This window comes from Notolepis coatsorum (genome assembly GCF_963971535.1).
Source record: "Notolepis coatsorum genome assembly, chromosome: 6".
Lineage (NCBI taxonomy): Eukaryota > Metazoa > Chordata > Actinopteri > Aulopiformes > Paralepididae > Notolepis > Notolepis coatsorum.
Window position 1 is genome coordinate 163,374,772 of NC_140170.1, and position 19,585 is coordinate 163,394,356.

The 19,585-nt window shown below is 43.8% G+C and overlaps 1 protein-coding gene across 1 annotated transcript in view; it reads right to left on the reverse strand.

Annotated features, from left to right (window-relative positions):
- Positions 1-13,061: 13,061 nt before the first annotated feature.
- Positions 13,062-19,585, reverse strand: part of adamts9 (ADAM metallopeptidase with thrombospondin type 1 motif, 9) — a 110,068-nt gene continuing 103,544 nt past the window's right edge. Inside the window, 2 exon segments of the mRNA XM_084315798.1 lie at positions 13,062-13,433; positions 18,100-18,261. Of these exon segments, the coding sequence (XP_084171924.1) occupies positions 13,245-13,433; positions 18,100-18,261 (351 nt within the window). The 3' untranslated portion in view covers positions 13,062-13,244.

Below are 19,585 nucleotides of genomic sequence, written 5' to 3' on the forward strand. Positions count from 1 at the left end.
TAACGATTAAAACACGAGTATACTCGTGATTGGCACTGAACGGTTGGCTAGTTAACCCGACTATACTCGTGGTTGGCACTGAATGGGTTAAGAGGTTACGATTGCAGTGGTTAAAATCTCCGGCTACAGCGAACACAGCATCCGGATGTGCGGTCTCTTGTTTGTTGATGACATCATGCAGTGGCCCCCAATCCCATTGTGGACTCCGCTCGAAAGCCAGGTTTCCATGAAAATAAGAGCACACATTCTCTCATCTCACGCTGGGTTGTAAATCCTGGTTCTAAGCTCATCCATCTTGTTGGTAGCAGTGGTCGTGCAGCGCTAGCCTTTAGCCTATCATTGCATGTAGACCCTCTCTCTTGCCACGTATCTTTGTAATTTCAGGTATTGATAGAAGAAGTGCGTCTTTAGTCGACCGCGAAAGATTGGTCGGGTTTCGGCTGTCCTAACTGTGGTGGGAAGTTCGTTCCACCATTGTGGGGCAAGGACAGAGAATAGACGGCTTCTCTTTGATGACCCTCCCGGAGCTCGGATAGGGGTGGGTCTGAGGCGGCCAGAAGATGCAGAGCGTAGAGGTCTTGAGGGTGTGTAGTTAGAGACCATTGACCGGAGGTAGGCGGGGTCTTTGCATTTAAACAAACTAAGACCATAATAAATAATAAACAAAGTTGTTGTCGGGAGGATGATGCAAAGACATCAGCCACGGTGGGCGCCATCTTGCTTCACATTATTCCAACGTTTTATTCAACGTATTTTCGTAATCGATGGGATGGGCAAAACTCACAAAATTACTATTCACTGTGAACTATTCGATTACTAATCTGACCCCCCCCCCCCATGTTAACATACCTCCTGAGCGAAGGTGGCTCAGGAGGTAGAGCAGTTGTCTGGTAATCCAGAGGTTCCCAGTTAGATTCCCGCTCCTCTCGGTCAGCGTGTCGAAGTGTCCTTGAGCAAGCCACTTAACCCCTAATTGCTCCCGATGTGCAGGTTGGCACATTGCATGGTTGCCTCTGCCATCGGTGTGTGAATGTGTGAGTGAATGGGTAAAAATGTGAGGAACAAATTGTAAAGCGCTTTGGATAAAAGAGATATATAAATGCAGCCATTTACCATTTAATAGTGAACGTGACATAAACAAACAAGTGCGCTAGCTGGCTGCTGTCTGAGCTTCCACGGTTACGTATGGTTTTGATTTCACTTCCTAACGAACGTGAGATCAAGCGAGCGAGCTGGCTGATGTCATTGCTAACAGCTAACGCTAGCAGACGGGGGTAGCGTATTCCGGGAACAAAAGAATTAATTCTGAACGTTATATCACTGATGTGTGAAATGTGTGAACAACAGAAATTTGTGTAACAACATGGCAAAACGACATTTGCAATAAACAAATACATTTTCTATAATTTAACGACTATTCAAATATTCAAAAATCGATTACAGATGTGCCTTGGTTTTTCTGGGAGAATCAGTCAGCGGGTTTAACAGAAAAAGAGAGAGAGGGGCAGGGGGGAGAGAGAGAGGGAGGGACAGATAGAGAGAGACAATGGGAGAGGAAAGGAGGGGGAGAGAAAGAAACAGGCACACAGCGTGCAATAGAGTGGGAGAGAGAGAGGGACAGACAGAGCAGAGACAGTGAGAGAGACAGACATACAGTAGAGAGAGGGGTCCAGAGAGAGAGAGCAACAGAGCATGAAGAACGGAGGGAAAGTAGGAAGGTGCAGCAGGTTCTTCGGTTGACCAAGGTGCATGCTGGGAGTGTCTCTGGCACGGTGTTGTAAGTCTATTGTCTTTCTGGCAGGGCACACATGAGAGCAACATGTGGTTCCCATTGTGGGAGGGAGGGAGAGAGGTGGGGGAGGGGGGGTTGGGGCAGAGAGAAGAGGGAGGACGAGAGGTGAGTTCATGAATAGCCACGAGAGAGGACGTTCTCTTGAGACAAAAAGCGACGAGAAAGGGGAAAGAGAGAGAAGAGAAAATTCAACAGGTATGTATGTCTCACACTCGCTTTTATTCTTGACCAGCTCATGGCCAGCGGTCCAGGCAGTTTAACAGGGCACTTCACTTGGAAGTAGCATTTAGGCAGGTGCTCTAGCACCAATTGGGTTCTATCTGCGCTCATGCCTGTGGCTCAGAACGTTTGGTATATTGACATTCAAAGCTCAATTCAGGATTAAAATTATTCATGTTTTTATTTATTTGATTATTATTACTGTGTGTGGATCATATGGCTAAATGATGTGTGAAATGTGTGAACTTAGTGTAACAACATGGCAAAACGATATTCGCAATAAACTAATAAATCTTCTATAATTTAATGACTATTCATTGTGAGCCACTGTGTTAGGTTGGAATCAGATAAACAGATAAAAACAATGGTCCTCATTTTCGAACTGACATACGTGAAACGTGAAAGTTACCAAGGAATTCCTTCGTAACTCGATTTACGTACTTCTTCGGCATTCTCGAAAGGCTTCGTATTATAAATTCGTTGTACGATTTATGTATGATTTACGAACTCGAAAGTCGGACAGACCGGTGTGCGCACGTGTATTCAACAGCTTTCTCTGTCATTGGGGATTGCCGATAGTACAGAAATCCGTGGAATTAAATAATTATAATAATAAATACGACAATATTTGTATCATTAACAATTACGTTTTGCATTTATAGTCCTGACTCAATGAGGCATCATGAGCATTCCACACACACTGCAAACTAAATAAATAAGAACTAAACCGATTGCCGCGGATATAGCTACTGTATAGTGGAATATACTGTATTAATATGCCATATACTGTCTTCTTCTCTATGCTATTATTTATTGTTGGTTTGATTTATTCATATTGCTAGAACTAAATAAATGTGTGGAGAAACAGCTTAGTGAGGCAGCCTTAGTGCACAAGTCCTTCTGTAGAACATGACATATTAGCATGACATCTCATTTAGTAATGTCTTGATTGGCTCTTGACAAGCGCGCAGTCGTTCAATATTGACATTACTAAATGAGATGTCTGGGTTTCATCACCTGTGCATTGTATGTTACTATTGCACTCTGGTTGGATGGTGTATTGTACTTGTGCTGTATAATGACTAGGGGTGTAAATATTTGACCCCACAACGATTCTATTCGATACTATTCTTCAGGCAACGATTCAATGCATCCTGAAATCTCTTAATTTGACCACGATTCAATTAGATTTGATGCGATTAGATTAATTTAATCGAATTAATCAGTTAATCTCCTCAAAAATGTTGAATACACAATTGTGGCTGGGGGAACTGATTCACTCAGCATGAATGGATACATTTTGACAAATTACCAATTTTTTATAGGTCAATAAACAATCGACCTATAAAAAAGATTTTTAATAAAAAAATAAAGAAAGAAAATGTATTCTAATAGATTCTAACATTTTCAAATCGATGCAGTTGAATCGTCACCTTAGGATCGATGCATTGCGATTGTTACACCCCTAATAAGGACAATACATTTGAATCTAATCTCATTTTGAGATCAGTCGCAAAACGCTTCCGTGCTACCTGTTGAATGGGTCAGCATGGTGCAGATGCAATGCCAAACCTCACCGTTTTGCACACGCCTCCTTCGCCTTATAAGGAGCTGGCGGGGTGTGTCTGTATTCAAATGCAGGTGTATGAGAATGCGATTTGCAGTTTAAGAATGAGTGACATTTTTCATTCATGGGAACTCGGCTGTGAATATTTTGGACACTTTTACGGAGACCGTTTCAGGAATCCGGAGGAGGATTTTGGTAAATTTGTTAATACGACATTTTTACCAAGATATTTACAAAGGTACTTACGAAAATGTTCGAGAATGAGGACCAATGAGCAACAACACGTCGCTTACTTCACACCTACGTCATAATACTTCAGATGGACACGCAAGTTGTGGCTAGATTGTGCTACATGGTCATGAGTCATGACTCATGGACCCAAACACTCAAGACAACCTGGCTGTGCCAGACAGGTAAGAGTTATATAATAATAATAATAATAATAATAATAATAATAATAATAATAATAATAATAATAATAATAATAATAATAATAATAATAATAATAATAATAATAATAATAATAATAAATAATAATAATAATAATAATAATAATAATAATAATAATAATAATAATAATAATAATAATAATAATAATAATAATAATAATAATAATAATAATAATAATAATAACGACTCACTGACCGAGAGACTGACAGGTAAGAGTTGTACAATAATAATACGACCTCACTGACCAAGAAGCTGACAGGTAAGAGTTGTATAATAATAATATAATGACCTCACTGACCAAGAGACTGACAGAATAATCGTAAAGCTAGGTGACTTTTGTTGGAATAGCGTTACATTAAATTCAATGTATTAACACTATGATCGCCGGGGACGAGTTAAGACGTCATTCCTAGCCATGCTCATTCTGCCGAAGACGCCGTAACTCGTCTTTGATGTCAATATTTCAAAAATCTGTGAGCAAAATCATATTTCCCCTCCGGAGCCCTGAGACACACTGCAAAGCTCCACTCAACTATCTAGCGGTTCAAGAGCGCCATCTGGTGGCCGATCGGCAGATCGCCAACCGGAAATGAGCCTTTGAACCGGTAGTGCTCATCCATATGTGGTCCGGGCACTCGCTATCGTTAGAGAGACTCCGTCTTGACACAGTGAACATCGATCGGTGCAAATAACTCGAAAAAACAACATGATTTGGACGTATATACTATTATACAACCTGGAAATGGATCGGGCATTTCTCCATCCCATAATAGAAAAAATTCTGTTCCACGCTCATCTGCCAGCGGCGCGAGGAAGCCATGGTAAGATTCAGCGTTATATTCTAACGTGTTCCATATAAACTGCTATGATGAACATATGACCCACTCTGGATTAATCATCTAACGCTGCCCACGGAATTATAAACGATCCCCCGCCCATCCGGTCATCATCAGATGACACGTAGTAACTTCTAGAACCACGTCCAGTTGACATTTTTTATCTCGCACAGATTCCTACCAAACTGTATTTGATCATCAATATAATGCATTTAGGGCTATAAATCACGATAAAAACATACTTATACTTTAGACCATATTTTAGTATGAATATGTGAATGAAAAAGTTTAACGTTGCTACACCCTGAACAATACATATAGGACATTGAATGGGCCATAATAATGGCAATTTAGCAATAGAATTTAAAAAGTTATAGCCCTGCAAAGAAGGGGAACTTCTCCATAGACAAATAGAGATGGCGAGGGATGGTAAATTATGAATTTAACCCATGGCGATCAAAGTGTTAAATTAGCATAATAATTCCCAGGTTATACATGTACATATACAACGATTACACTGTTGAGCTCCTAAAGTACTTGTAAAATCATTCAATAACTTTATATCCGCTTATATCGTATATTTCACAGTTAAATGGTGAGTTAAAAGCAGAAGCAGTGAGCGGAGCTGCCATTGTGATTACATTACGATGGATGCTTGACCACGCTGCCTACGGTATTCGTAAACGGCAACGAATGTCCAAACCCTAAGAAACTGACGGCTGCCAGTCAGATACGATATTGTAATCTAAAAGACCGATTATAATTGTATATTAATAAGTCAAAATATTTAAATTTCTTTTGCTTTAGCATTTAAACCACCAGGCTTGTCATGTTCAGGGCTATTTTTATGCTGGCCATCGTCCAACGCTACGTCAGGGCTGGGAGGCATAGGCTACTGTTTTAAGCTGCCTGTATGCATTCACACAATATGATCGATACACACAATGCAAAGGAAAAAATTATTAAATAAAGATAATGTGTACAGTGTAACCATATTATAAAGACCCTGAAATTGGCAAAAGGAGCCTGGCTTGTTAGACCATGCATTCTTCTAGCATGTTCTTTCATAATTATATTAAAATAAAAAAAATTATCCTTTGGCAAAGTCCTTTGGCAACACGTCAAATATCATGGCAATAAATCCCACTGAAAGGAATGGAATTTGGAAAAGTGAGGGAGAGCATGAAAGAGGGAGGAGAGAGGGAAGAGGGTACAAAGAGAGGGGGGCACGGGGGCGGTTGGACGCCCTTCATGCTGGCTGGAGTTAACCTCAGATCAAAGAGAGGGGTGCTCATCTATACTGCTGTCCCAGTTACTGTACTCTAGAACCCCCCCCCACATACCCCCCCCGCCCCCCCCCCCCCCCCATCTCCAGTCGCCCCAGGCCTGAGCTACGACCAAGTACACCGCAATGTGATGTGGAACAGAGCACCGTCTTAGTCCGTGGTCAGCCACGGTGAAATAAAGACTGTGGCAGACAGTGAAAATACAAGTCACACTGCGCTGCAGATGTTCTCCACACACACACACACACGCACGCACGCGCGCGCACACACACAATACACACACACACACACACACACACACACACACACACACAAAACAAAAACACTCTCTCCCTCCCTCCCTCCCTCCCTCCCTCCCTCCCTCCCTCCCTCCTTCCCTCTCTCTCACACACAAAACACACAAGCAAGCTGTTATGCATTGCAGAAGAAAGAGGTGGGTAAGAGCCTTCATCATGTGTGGCAGCGTGGGAACCGGTTGGCGAGGAACGGTGTTTCACTGCACGGTGAAAGAGTCCTACCTCTCCCCAGTCACCCGTCTTCCACTTGGGACACCGGCCGCCGCGGCAGCGCCTCTGCCTGCTGGGTCTGGAGGACAGGTGCTGGCAGTGCTCCTCCGGCACGGGGCGGCCCGACCGGGTCACGCAGCTCACCTTCCGGTGCTTGAAGCCTCGGCCACATGCGGCCGAGCACTGCGAGGGATCAGAGGTGAGAGAGAGAGAGAGAGAGAGAGAGAGAGAGGGAGAAACAGGGTGAAAACGGTGATCCATCACATCAAATAAATCCACTGTCAATGTCATTGCTATGGTACAGGGGTAGGAACATCTTGCATGGATAAAGATAACAGTGTGTTTACTGTGTTAAAAGTGTGGGAAGAGTTGCGTACAGTACGCCAAGGGACCGGTCAGCAGAATCGATGCCTTGTTTGTTAGTTATTTAGTTAGCTAGTTAGTTCCTGGGAATGTGCAGTGTTTTTAACAGCCTGGATGGTGGGTTATTAATAACACCCAAATCTAGTAGTGTGTTATATACAGTATGTTAAAGGAAAGACAACATAACAGAGTGAAATAAAATTTTAAAATAACTAAATAAAAAACATCTAAAACACACTTGTGATTGTTTTGCCGTGCCTTGTGGGCTGACTGACAATGGGAGGTGAAGGCGGGACATGTGGGAAGCTAGTCCAATAGAACAGTGTTGCCACATCGACCCGGTAGTGCTCTCTTTCACCTCCGGGTTCACTGAGCCAACCCAAGCCTAACTGACTGTGACAAGCAGACACACCACGCCACGCCAGCACACACACACACACACACACACACAGACACACACACACACACACACACACACACACACACACACACACACACACACACACAGACACACACACAGGCCAGTGTTCCAGGAGGGAGTGGAGAGGGGTTGTTGGGTTGCGCTCGGATAATCAAAGGGGGCGTTAGCGCACCGGGATGGATGGGAAGCGACAGGCCCAGAGTTGAACGGGTACGCGGCCCAGCGTGGAGCTCTGCTCTGACCAGCAAAGTGACTCTGCCGGACAGGAACATGCTGTGACCTCTCATCTCATTCAGGGAGGCGGGTGGTGAGTACAGACTCAAGGGCCTTGTGAAATACTGGTTTCCCAATTCAGACCGCGTCAACTTCAGATTCTCAAAGCGGTGGACACGTGTTCCTCTCCTGAATGACCTCTCACATGGCACACATTTCATTACACAGTCTCAATGGTGAAAGCGGCCACATCATCAAGGTCATTTGATTAAAATGACGCCGAGCGTACAATGGTAAGTCTGTTTGACCGGGGGGACCTGGTCGTTTCTCCAGAACACAGTAATGAGTCAGCACAATCACAGCGACAGCTTTCCACCGTTTTGGTTTCCAGAAAATAAAGACAAAATAAACCATACCGGCATTGTGTGATTCCTTATTAAGCACCTTATATGTGGGCTTTGTTTCGTTTAATTGCAATAAACAAGGGGAAATACTGTATGTGGACTATGGCAAGTATAGCTATGTACAGGGCTAGTCAGGTCTCTGAGCATGGTTTGATGTATACCTACAGTATACAGTAAGACACCATTGAGGGTTAATGAAACTAGTTTAATTAACTAGTGCAGTGAGGCCTCTAACCACGCTGAGTAGTGCTGTTGGAAACAATGCAATTATCCTCCAGGGATAATACTCTCTTATCTAAATAATAATGATAGAATTAATTAAATGAGCGAGCCATACTGAATAGAATCACTGGATTTATGTCACAAGTGATGTATATTGTTCTTAGTGTTACTAAGGTATAAAATAATCTGAGAGCCTGTATGACCAAGGTGGGCCTTTTCATGAGACATAGGGCTTTGTGGTAAAGGTTTAAATCGTTCAAATAAGGCATTTAAAACCTACGGTAGTCTGCCAGTCTGGGCCTTTCAAATGGCAGGCCTTTCTCCAAAGCTTTCAAACCATTGTACTCCACTCAAATGAAGGTGCTATTACACCTTGGAAATCGCAACAAATCACCACCCCATGTCCTCTGTCCATGAACACCCACACAGGGGACATTATCTTGGCTTAATGCTCTGGGGTTCTGCAAATGCCTATAGCAGTCAGCCAATATAAACATCACCAGTGCACTCTCACTTGACTTTTAATACTGGCCACATGTAATGGAAGGATAAGGGGATAAATTACATTGAGTATGGTATTTGACATACATCTTCAATATTGGCAATGACCTTCACCAATCAGTTAATTAATTTGACAACATAGCTGACCTATACAATGCAGACATTTTAGTTTGAGTCAATGCAATCTGCTCTTGCAGTTCCACACACAAAATGCATCATTCAAATCACATAACTTTATTTACAGCGTGTAGAGGAACAGTGCTCCAGTCAGCAGTGCTCCAGTCAGCAGTACCACGCAACATGCCCCTGAATACATCACACCAGTCCTGGAGAACACACTCCATCGGCCTCTTCCGGGCCCACAATAGATAAGCCCCCCCCCCCCCCCGCCTGGGATCACAGCAATTTCCCAGAAGTCCTTCTATGTGCCGATGAGCCGAGCAGGGCCCCCTTCCCAGATCAAACGTAACCCTTGACCCCTCCAATGCACCCCTTGCATTGTTTTCCCTGACGGCTCTTTTATTCGAGTCACTGTCACTGGTCTCCCCCCCCGCCCTCGGAACAATGTCATCAGCTCGCATTAGCCCCGGACGAAAGGGGCCGCGAGAGGCTGGGGGGGGGGGGGGGGGGGGTAATCGGCCACCGGCGACTTCATTGAAGAGCACGCGTCGCCAAGTTTCCCGGAAAAAAGCCAGTGGCGGGGGCATGAAGGTCTGAGCACAGTGAACGAGACGGCGGGTCCACCTAGATGTTGTCACCCGGAATAAAGATCTACCTTGATACAAAGAGCTTTGAACTCCCGACGGACAGAGAGAGAAAGAGGTCAGTGGAGGCCCTGACCTCGTAAGACAACAAAGATATTGCTCAGTGATTTGTGCATTTTTCATTCAGCGAAAAACACCCCTTTGAAAAGAGCAGCTCGGAGGACTGCTTCATAAGCTGCTTCATAAGCCGTCTGCCGCGGCTTGTCCGGCGAGGTATTCTGGCTAAAAGGAGAAGTTCCCATCTGATCCGTCGGCAATGATGACGCTAAATGATACAGGACACGTCCACTTCCATGTTCACACTGTAATTACCACAAAGCTCAGGCTGGTAATCTTGAGTTAATGGTTCAAATTGAGGTGCGCGTAGCGGTGATGGACTTCTGAACAGGGCTACGAGGTTGGAAGCAGCGTGCCTAGTGGTAATGAATGTTCTAACGTGGCTGTTAGTCTTCGCCCGCTGCAATTATCTCATTCATTTGGACTATTCTTAGACCACCGTTCCGGAGCATACGTTATTATCAGCTTACTTCCTAAGCGCTGCTAGTAAGTGTTCAGGAGATATAACTTGTTCAAGAGGACAGATGTTTGGTGGAAGTTCTTGGTATGTCGAGGACATTATTGATTAGTAAATGGATGATTAGCATTAAGGAAAGTGAGCTGTGGTAGATGTTTGGGGGCGGGGGTTTGCTTTTCACTAAAATAACGAGAAGGAAAGAAACCGTTTTCAATAGTACCTCTACTTCACTTTAATCGTAACCTTTCCAAAAAAAGAACATAAATTCAACAAATCCATAAAAAAATTAAATATTGACATGACATTGTAATGAATAAGCAATAAATACAAGTAATTACATAAATATACACAAATGTCCTTGACACACAGGCGAATACTGCCATTTAGAATGAGAGGCATGCAAAGTAGCCTACTTTATTTCAAGAGCCTGTTGGTATGGTGTCATGGTGGAGATGTATCATATCATATCATCTCCTCGCACCCGGACCTTTGACAGTAAGGAGCAAGAGAGAAGAGACTAGACTCAAGCGTCAAATTAGGGATGAATATTCCTCCACAGTGCAAAAACTGAAGTACTACTGTGATGTGCTGGGATGTGATGTGCTGGGATGTTCTAACCTCGGTGGATGAAGCCAGACCATCACTCGATGCCACCATAGCTATGTCACATATCGATGGCTGAAGATCAAAACCTCCTATCTGCATACAAAAAAGTGTGGAAAAACCTCCTATCTGCACTTTTCGAGGCACTAATACCTGGTCAGTATTGTTAACACATAATATAGTAATATAGTCCAAAAACAGTGTATTGTATTGGGTATCCTTAAAAATAGCATTCTGCAAGAAAACAACACGTTTCTTTAGTTTTCTCAAAAAAGTGATTTCCTTTCAGATAGGAGGTTTTGCTCTCATCGATATGGGAGTTATTACAAGAGATCAGCACTTGTTAGTGAACTGTGTGTTGGTATGAGATGCACTCACTGCTGTGTGAACAGGCCCTTAAAATAAGGTGTGATGTCAGTACAGACGGTAAATGACCAGGAAGACACGGTTATATAACTGAGTGGGGCTGCGAGCAAAAGTTGCCCCCAACCACAGATTCTGGATCAGCTTTCACTACGCCCCCACCCCCCCACCCCCCTCCTAAAAAGGGATGCTCGGTATGATGGGGCAAACCCTGGATCTGTGCTTAGGGGCCACGACTGCACCGTATAGCCTCAACACAAGTGTGGTTAATCTTAGCCAGCGAAGAGCCCTCCAGTGTGCGAGAGAGACAGAGAGAGATACAACAGGGGGGCAATCACAACAGAGACTGAGGTAGACACATTAGGTTGGCTCAGAGAACGAGCTCCGGACACAAAAACACTGTTAACTTCCATTGTGGTCACAGGTATAGTGTGTTCAAAGTAGGACATTTACAAAAGGGCCATTTTCTTAAAGTGAAGCAAATTTGATGATGGATATATGAACACACTCCAAAATCGTATTTTGTTTCTTCCTTTTATCAAAACCTATGACATTTTGCCATCTGTGATAACTAAAGTATTACATCAATTGACAAAATGTTCACGGAAAGAAATTAAATATACAAAAAAGTATATATAAAAAAGCAAGGTGCCAAAAACACCTCCCCAATCAACATTTTTTATACGGATTTTTTTTTATATAACTCATGTCTCCCTTGTTTTGCCAAAGCACCATTGTATAGTGTAGGTTATCATAGATTAATGGCTGGTTGAGTTGTGTTTTGTTCCAAGTGAGGTATTGTTGAGCATAGCATAGTTAGCAACACCATGTATTTACAAAGGAAACAATATCTAACACAATATAAATATACTCATATCAAGCACCTTTGGAACAGAGAGCTTTAAACCCACCGGTTTGGCAAAGTTCTAATGTCCAATCTAGGGAAATCTGGGCCGAAACCCATTTCCAAACTCTTATATAATGGCTATTACTTCTAATTATCACACATTTAGTAAAACACTTTATTTTACAGTCCTATCTTAGCATTGATTTACTTGGTATTTGCTGAGAAAGTATTATAGCTCATCATGCTTTTCTCCAAGGTATTAAATGTATGATTCTGCCATAAACTGAGCCGTAATTTTTTTTTTTTTTCAATTTCTCAGTAAAGGCTAAATAAATAGCGAACTATAAAATAAAGTGTAAACTTTAAGATTAGTAACTTCTGTCTAACAAACCACATGTGCCTCGAGACCAATTGAATTCATAATACAATAGCCATTTAAGCTTCAGCGTCTGAATGATGTTTGCTTCGCCAAAAGCACAAAGACCAAGTGAAGTCCCAATTTTGGTTGGTGCTTTCAAACAAGCGTTCATCTTGGGAGACCAAAATGTGATGACTAAGCACCAAAACTTTGGGGTCATGGGGGTCGATCTTTGGGCGTTTTCTTTTGTGTTTTTTTTTACCAAATAGAAAGAAAAAAAAAGAAAAGAAAGAACAATAACAAGGTATTGTAAATTCCTGATACAAAAACATTCATCAGTATTTGCATATGAACAAAGATCGGCTAAGTGTGCGAATACAAAGAGCGAAGACACAAAATAACTCAGTTTTTCAAGGTTAATGCTATATACAAAAAAGATAAAAACAACAACAACAACAAAAAATCTCTTAAGTAATAAATTATCTTTAAAAACAATATTTTACAAGCTAACTTTGATTGTGATACAAAGTGATCCTGAATCTTTAAATACTGAAACTAGGACCAACAACGGTGTTCATAGGACCCCACGGGAATGTTCGTTATGGTCACAGCTGTCAGTGAAGGGTTTTGTCGTGTCGCACTCGCTTTCTCACATGTACAGTATCTGGTACGAGTTAAGTGTTATCTTTGTCGTTAAGTGCAACAGAAACACGTTCCCCGGCTGTCTCGAGAAGGATGACCAATCACAGGCACCAGAGGGGGGTGGGGGTGGGTGGGGTTGGGGGGGGGGGGGGGGGGGGGGGGGGGTTAAAGGTGAGGGCAAGAAGCGAGAGTGGGATTTGTCCGGCATGAAAGCACCAGGGAGCCACGCCCCCGACCCCTTTAAGACATCACGTGGCATTGTTTGTTTGGCTTTCTCATGCTATACAACAGTTTTAGTGGGTGAAACTCTGTGGGAGGTGAAGAGGAGAGGATGAGGAGGAGGGGGGGGGGGAGGAAAGGTATAGAGTATTTTTTACGAGCGTACCGAGCTCCATGGGTCCGTGCTCCAGTGGGGGCTAGACGGGCACGAGTGAGTATTGCACTGCTCGCGATCCGGAGGCTTGTCGAGGATCTCGCAGCTCAGATCGTTAAAGCGCTCTCCGTTGGGCCGCTGGCAGGCCACCAGCCTCGTCTTGATGCCGCCTCCGCACGCCTTGGTGCACTGCAGGGGAGAGAGGTAGGTGCGATGTGTTAACATTTTGACGATACAAACTCTAGCTGATCTTTAACACATTCCCTGCCATAACTTATATCCATCAATATAGCCAGTCTGCCACCACTCTAAGCCTATGGAGATGTTCACCTTCTTTGCAGGGCTATAACTTTTTAAATTGTATTGCTAAATTGACATGACTATGGCCCATTCAACATCGATTATTTATCGTTCAGGATGTAGGAACGTTATACTTTTTCATTCAAACATTCATAATAATAATAATAATAATAATAATTAATTTAATTTATATAGCGCTTCTCAATAACCCGAAGTCGCTGACAGTAGTCGGGAGCAGGGGTACAAACAAAGAAACGAAAGCAAAGAAACAAAAACAAAACAACAAAGAAACAAAAACAAAAGGAACATGAGACCATGGGGGGAACGGGGGAGACAGCCTGATGGCACAAAAAAAAGACTGGAGACATATCAATCAGGTTGGAGGGGAAGGGAGGGTTTAGGGGTGGGGGGGGGTTGAAGGCAAGGGAGAACAGGTGGGTTTTGAGGCGAGCTTTGAAGGTGGAGAGTGTAGGGGAGTCTCTGATGGACTGGGGGAGGGAGTTCCAGAGTCGGGGTGCAGTGCGAGAGAAGGCCCGATCTCCGAAGTTTTTAAGCTTGGATGTCGGGACAGTGAGGGAGGCAGTGGAGGAGGACCGGAGGGAACGGGTGGGGCGGTAGGGGAGAAGGAGATCAGTCAGGTAGGGGGGGGCCAGGCTGTGGAGGGCTTTGAAGGTGAGGAGTAGTGTTTTAAAGTTAATGCAGTGTTTGATCGGGAGCCAGTGGAGGGAGTGGAGGACAGGAGTGATGTGTTCGCGGGACCGGGTGTTAGTGAGGAGGCGGGCGGCTGAATTTTGGACCATTTGCAGTTTATGGAGGGAGCGGGAGGTGATACCAGTGAGGAGGGAGTTGCAGTAGTCCAGGCGGGAGGAGATGAAGGCGTGAATGAGGGATTCAGCAGCGGGGGGGGAGAGGCAGTGACGGATTTTTGCGATGTTGCGGAGGTGAAAGTAGGATGTTTTCACGATGGAGCGGACGTGGGGGTCAAATGAGAGGGTGGGGTCAAGGAGGACACCAAGGTTGCGGACTAGGGGGGAGGGGGTGATGGTGGAGTCGTTGATGGTGAGTGTGATGGGTCCGGATCTGGTGAGGGTGGTTTTGGTGCCAATGATGAGAAGTTCAGTCTTGTCACTGTTCAGTTTGAGGAAGTTGTGGGTCATCCAAGTTTGGAGTTCGGTGATGCATGATTTGATGTGACTGAGGGGTGGGCTGTGGGGGGATTGTGTACTGATGTAGATTTGGGTGTCGTCAGCGTAACAGTGGAAGTTGAGGTGGTATTTGCGGATGATGTGACCAAGGGGGAGAATGTAGCAGATGAAGAGCAGGGGGCCAAGGACTGAGCCTTGGGGGACCCCCTGTGTGACTGGGGAGGGGGAGGAGGTGTGGCCGGAGAGGGAGATGAATTGGTGTCTGTCAGTGAGGTAGGAGGAGAACCAGTCAAGTGCTGTGCCCTCAACACCCAGTTGGTGCAGCCTTTGGAGGAGGATGGAGTGACACACTGTGTCAAAGGCTGCACTGAGATCGAGTAGGATCAGGATGTTGAGGGCACCGGAGTCAGCGGAGATGAGGAGGTCGTTGATGACCTTTACCAGTGCAGTTTCGGTGCTGTGAGCGGGACGGAAGCCAGACTGAAGGGGTTCATAGAGGGTGTTGGACTGGAGATGGGAGTGGAGTTGGGAGGCAGCAATACGTTCCAGTGTTTTTGAGAAAAAAGGAAGATTGTCATACAAAAATACCTTCTAGAATATAAGTATGTTTTTATCGTTTTTTGCAGTAATTCCTAGAACGCTAGTTATAGGCCTAAATGCATATATAGATTATCGATTGCCGTTTATTCCCGATACACGCTATATTAAGAAATTCAACTGTATATGATCCTATACGTTATGCGTCATCATGCGCGGAGGAAAGGGGGGGTCGTTTATAATTCCGTGATCGTCAGTAAATGCTTTATGTAGCATGGGTGATATATTGATCAGATCGGTTTGCAGTGAAATTAATGAACAATTGGGCTGAAAATTACGTTAGCGTCCTCTTACCGTGCGTCAATGAGACTGGCGGTGAAAGATCCCAGGTATACGACGCCGATCGCCTAGGTCCATTTCCGGTTTGTATGTCGCAATAAACGCCGAAATCATATAGATTATTAAGTTTATAAAGCGATCCATTATGTACATAGTGTCTGTCGGGAGCCTTGCGACAATATCTGACGGCCGGATGAATTTAATCGACGCACACCTCCCACTTCCTGTTGTTCCGAGTGTAACTCGCCCGACCATCCACCAGGCGGCGGTATTGAGCCGTCGTTGTATTGAGCCGTAGGGTCCAGCTGCAGCGTCGGAGGTGTATATATGAATTATGAATGCCATGGCGAAAAAATGAAATATTGATCTCAATATCGCTGTACAGCGTGGTCTGGCGGTCAAAGCATGGCGGGCAATAACGTGTTACAGCGTGAATGGCGGTGGATGTGTTAAAGGGGCACTTCACCCCAAAAAAAACCATGCTGATTTATTTTGCGCAAATTAATTTAGTTGACAGTTATTGAGAGTCAATGAGTTTGATTAAGGCAAGAGGTATAATAATAATAATAATTTAGGACCTGCTCAGAGGTCATTAATCGGCATGCATGCGATGCATGTATGCGATTCGTCTCTGCGATTAACCCATCCCGTCGTCCTTCCCCCCCGAGGGCAGCCGGGAGCAGACAGGCGCAACGTGAGCCGCGCCAGGGGACCAATCCAAGTGCTCCTGTCCGTCGTCGTCAAGGACGCCACAGCGTTAGCGATCTTGTTGTTGTGCATGTTTTTCCATTGGGTTTATCTTATCTTAGGTGTGTGTGATGAAAAAAGTAAATTGCTTCGACTGATTTTGCCTGACATGTGTTAACCCTTTCACTGCCACACAGCAGGTTAATCCTTTCACTGCCACACTACAGAAGGTTAACCCTTTACTATCACACTACAGGCGGTTAACCTTTCACTACCACACAACAGCAGGTTAACCCTTTACTATCACACTACAGATGGTTAACCATCTGTAGTGTGATAGTAAAGGGTTAACCTTCTGTAGTGTGGCAGTGAAAGGGTTAACCTTTTGACAATACAACCTCTAGCTGATCTTTAACTCATTCAGCACCAATCACGAGAAAACTCTGGTTTTAATCGTTATTTCATTTATTAGCTATATCCATTCATTTTTCATCCATCCAGCCTGATGTTATCATTGGGAATGGGTCTGAGCTTGCAAAAGGGCAAATACCGCCGCCTACGCCTTCCAGACGGTATTGCACTCTATTAGAAATGGTGTAGTTTCTTTTCTGGGCCGATCTGAGCCTTGCGGGCAGGGTTTAAATACTCCGGCAGGACTAGCGTTTACAACGTTACATCTGCGATGCTGATGTACCTCCACAAGCATTATTTGGAATGGCGATCAGATAATTGGATTATTTCTTTTGCATTACATCAGAGACCAGGTAAGGACTCTATATATAAAATCTTGCGTTGATCTGATATTTCTTTCTACCGCGATCGAAGCTGTCTGTGTGTGTGTGGCTTTTCACCGTTGGCTGCGGTGGGGGTGGGGGGGAGCGCCGCGCTACGAGGGCCATTTCATGTATGCACGAGGAAGGATAATAATGATAATCTAGCATTGATTTCAGGAAGATTCGATAATCAGGTGAAAAATTACAACGTGTTTAGTGTATTCCACTAAAACGCTATTATCGTGTCTTTTCCTGGGATTACTAAGAATCACCAAAACTATACTCATATTCAAAACGGTATAAAATGGAAATGTACAGATGAAAAAACAATCTGTTTTGTGCATGTTGACTGGAAGCAACTCACTGACAATCGACGGGTGTATTAGACCCATAGCTATAATATAAGATATATTTTAAGCACTCACAAATCTCACAGTCTCCCCATTGATTAAAGCTATGGCGTTCTAGCGCCCCCTGGCTCATTAAGCGATGGCGCTGAATGAGTTAAAGGGGCAACTTCACCCAAAAGAAACAATGCTGATTTATTTTGCGCATAAACTCAGACACATCCAAAAACTCATAAACAGTTTTGCACACATTCATTTAGTTTGACAGTTATTGAGGGTCAACAAGTTTGATTAAGGCCACCAGTGATGTCACCGAGGACAATGAATCCTTGTGAATCCCTTTAAGGACATGAAAAACAACCTCTGACTGATCTTTAAAGACATGCGTATACCGCTCACACAAAGCAATAAAACAAAGCTTCACAAGGGTATGATGAATGATATCTCCCAAAGGAACGATATCTCCTATTACGATGAATTGAAAATGGGGGACCCTGATGTAAACAAGACGAAAGTCTTTCTCTGGTCTGCATCCCCTTAACAATTGTATGTATTGAGCTGTACTGTACTGTACCCATTCTGCAATCTGTTAATAAAGTTTTCAATCAATCAATCCCAAGGTTTTTCCTCAAACTTTCTCAGACACAGATCTATTCTATTCGCCCACCGGATCCAGTGGGTGTGGTTTCTTTTCAAGTGGTGAAACCAGAAAGCTGCGTTCTCTCACCTCTCCCCAGTTCCCGTACACCCACTGTGGACACGGGCCGGATTCACAGGAGCGCTGCTCGATGGGTTTGGTGCGCTCCTCGCAGTTGTTGGCAGAGTAGCCGTTCTCATCCTGGCACACCACCACGCGGCGCTGGAAGCCCCCGGCACATGTGCTGGAGCACTGATGTCACAGAGGGAGAGGAGGAGAAGAGCGCCGTCAGACAGATGTTTCTCAACGCACATAGGCCCGGCGGGGTTAATAGGCTCAAAAGGATGTATATAATGGTAAATGGTGCATTTACATAACAGCTTTTATCCAAAGCGCTTTACAATTTGTTCCTCACATTCACCCATGCTCAAGGACACTTCTCAAGGGAGGAGCGGGAACCTCCGGATTACCAGACGACTGCTCTAACACAACATTATGCATACTTTTGACAATAAATAAAATAAGAATTTGTTCTTACTTGCTTGCCTGGGTAAATAAAGGTTAAATAAAAAGAAATTAATTTTTTTTTTTTTTTTGAAAACCGATACCAATAATTTCCGATATTACATTTTAATGCCAATATCGGCCGATAATATCGGTAGGCCGATAATATCGGACATCCCTAGTCGTTAGTCATTAATGTATGAAACCCATAGAAAACCCAGACCAAAAAGGTTGGAAGCCTCATACGTTGACCGGTTTGAAACATTTGATTTGTGCTCAGCTCAGCTAGTACTCTACATGCTGTAAAGGAAATGACAAAGTTCCACTGTGGACATTAATGAGTTAAATTAAATAAACACTTAAATTCACTTAAATGTTCAGAGACTATCCCGCTATGGCTCCGTTTTGTGAGAATTACCCATGCGCACACACAGAAAAAAGAACACAAGCACACACACACACACACACACACACACACACACACACACACACACACACACACACACACACACACACACACACACACACACACACACACACACACACACACACACACACACACACACACACACACACACACACACACACACACACACACACACACACACACACACACACACACACACACTCTTGCTTCACTCAGACAAAACGGCACCATTTCACAGATGGAGTAGGATGGAGTAGAATGGCAGTGAGTATGTCTGACTGCTATATTAAAATACATATCCTCAAGAGGCAGAGGGGAAGGAAGAGTCTCTCAAAATAGCTCTCATCATTTCCTAGGATTCTTTAAAGTTATTTCTGGACAGAGTTAATCGCAAACCCGTGAAAAAACTAAAAACCCCAAAAATACAGAAGCACAATCAGGAAGAGGCTCAGTCATGCTATTATGTGGTGTTAAATCACAATGCATTTACACGCACATTAAAGGGGAACTATCTTATAAATGGCCTTTTTGAGTGTTTAGCATTGTTTCCTAGCTATGTGAACTTATATTAATATGATCTATGTCTCAAAATTCTCATATTGGCGCATTCTTCCAATTCTCCTCTCACAATATTCACCCTCACTG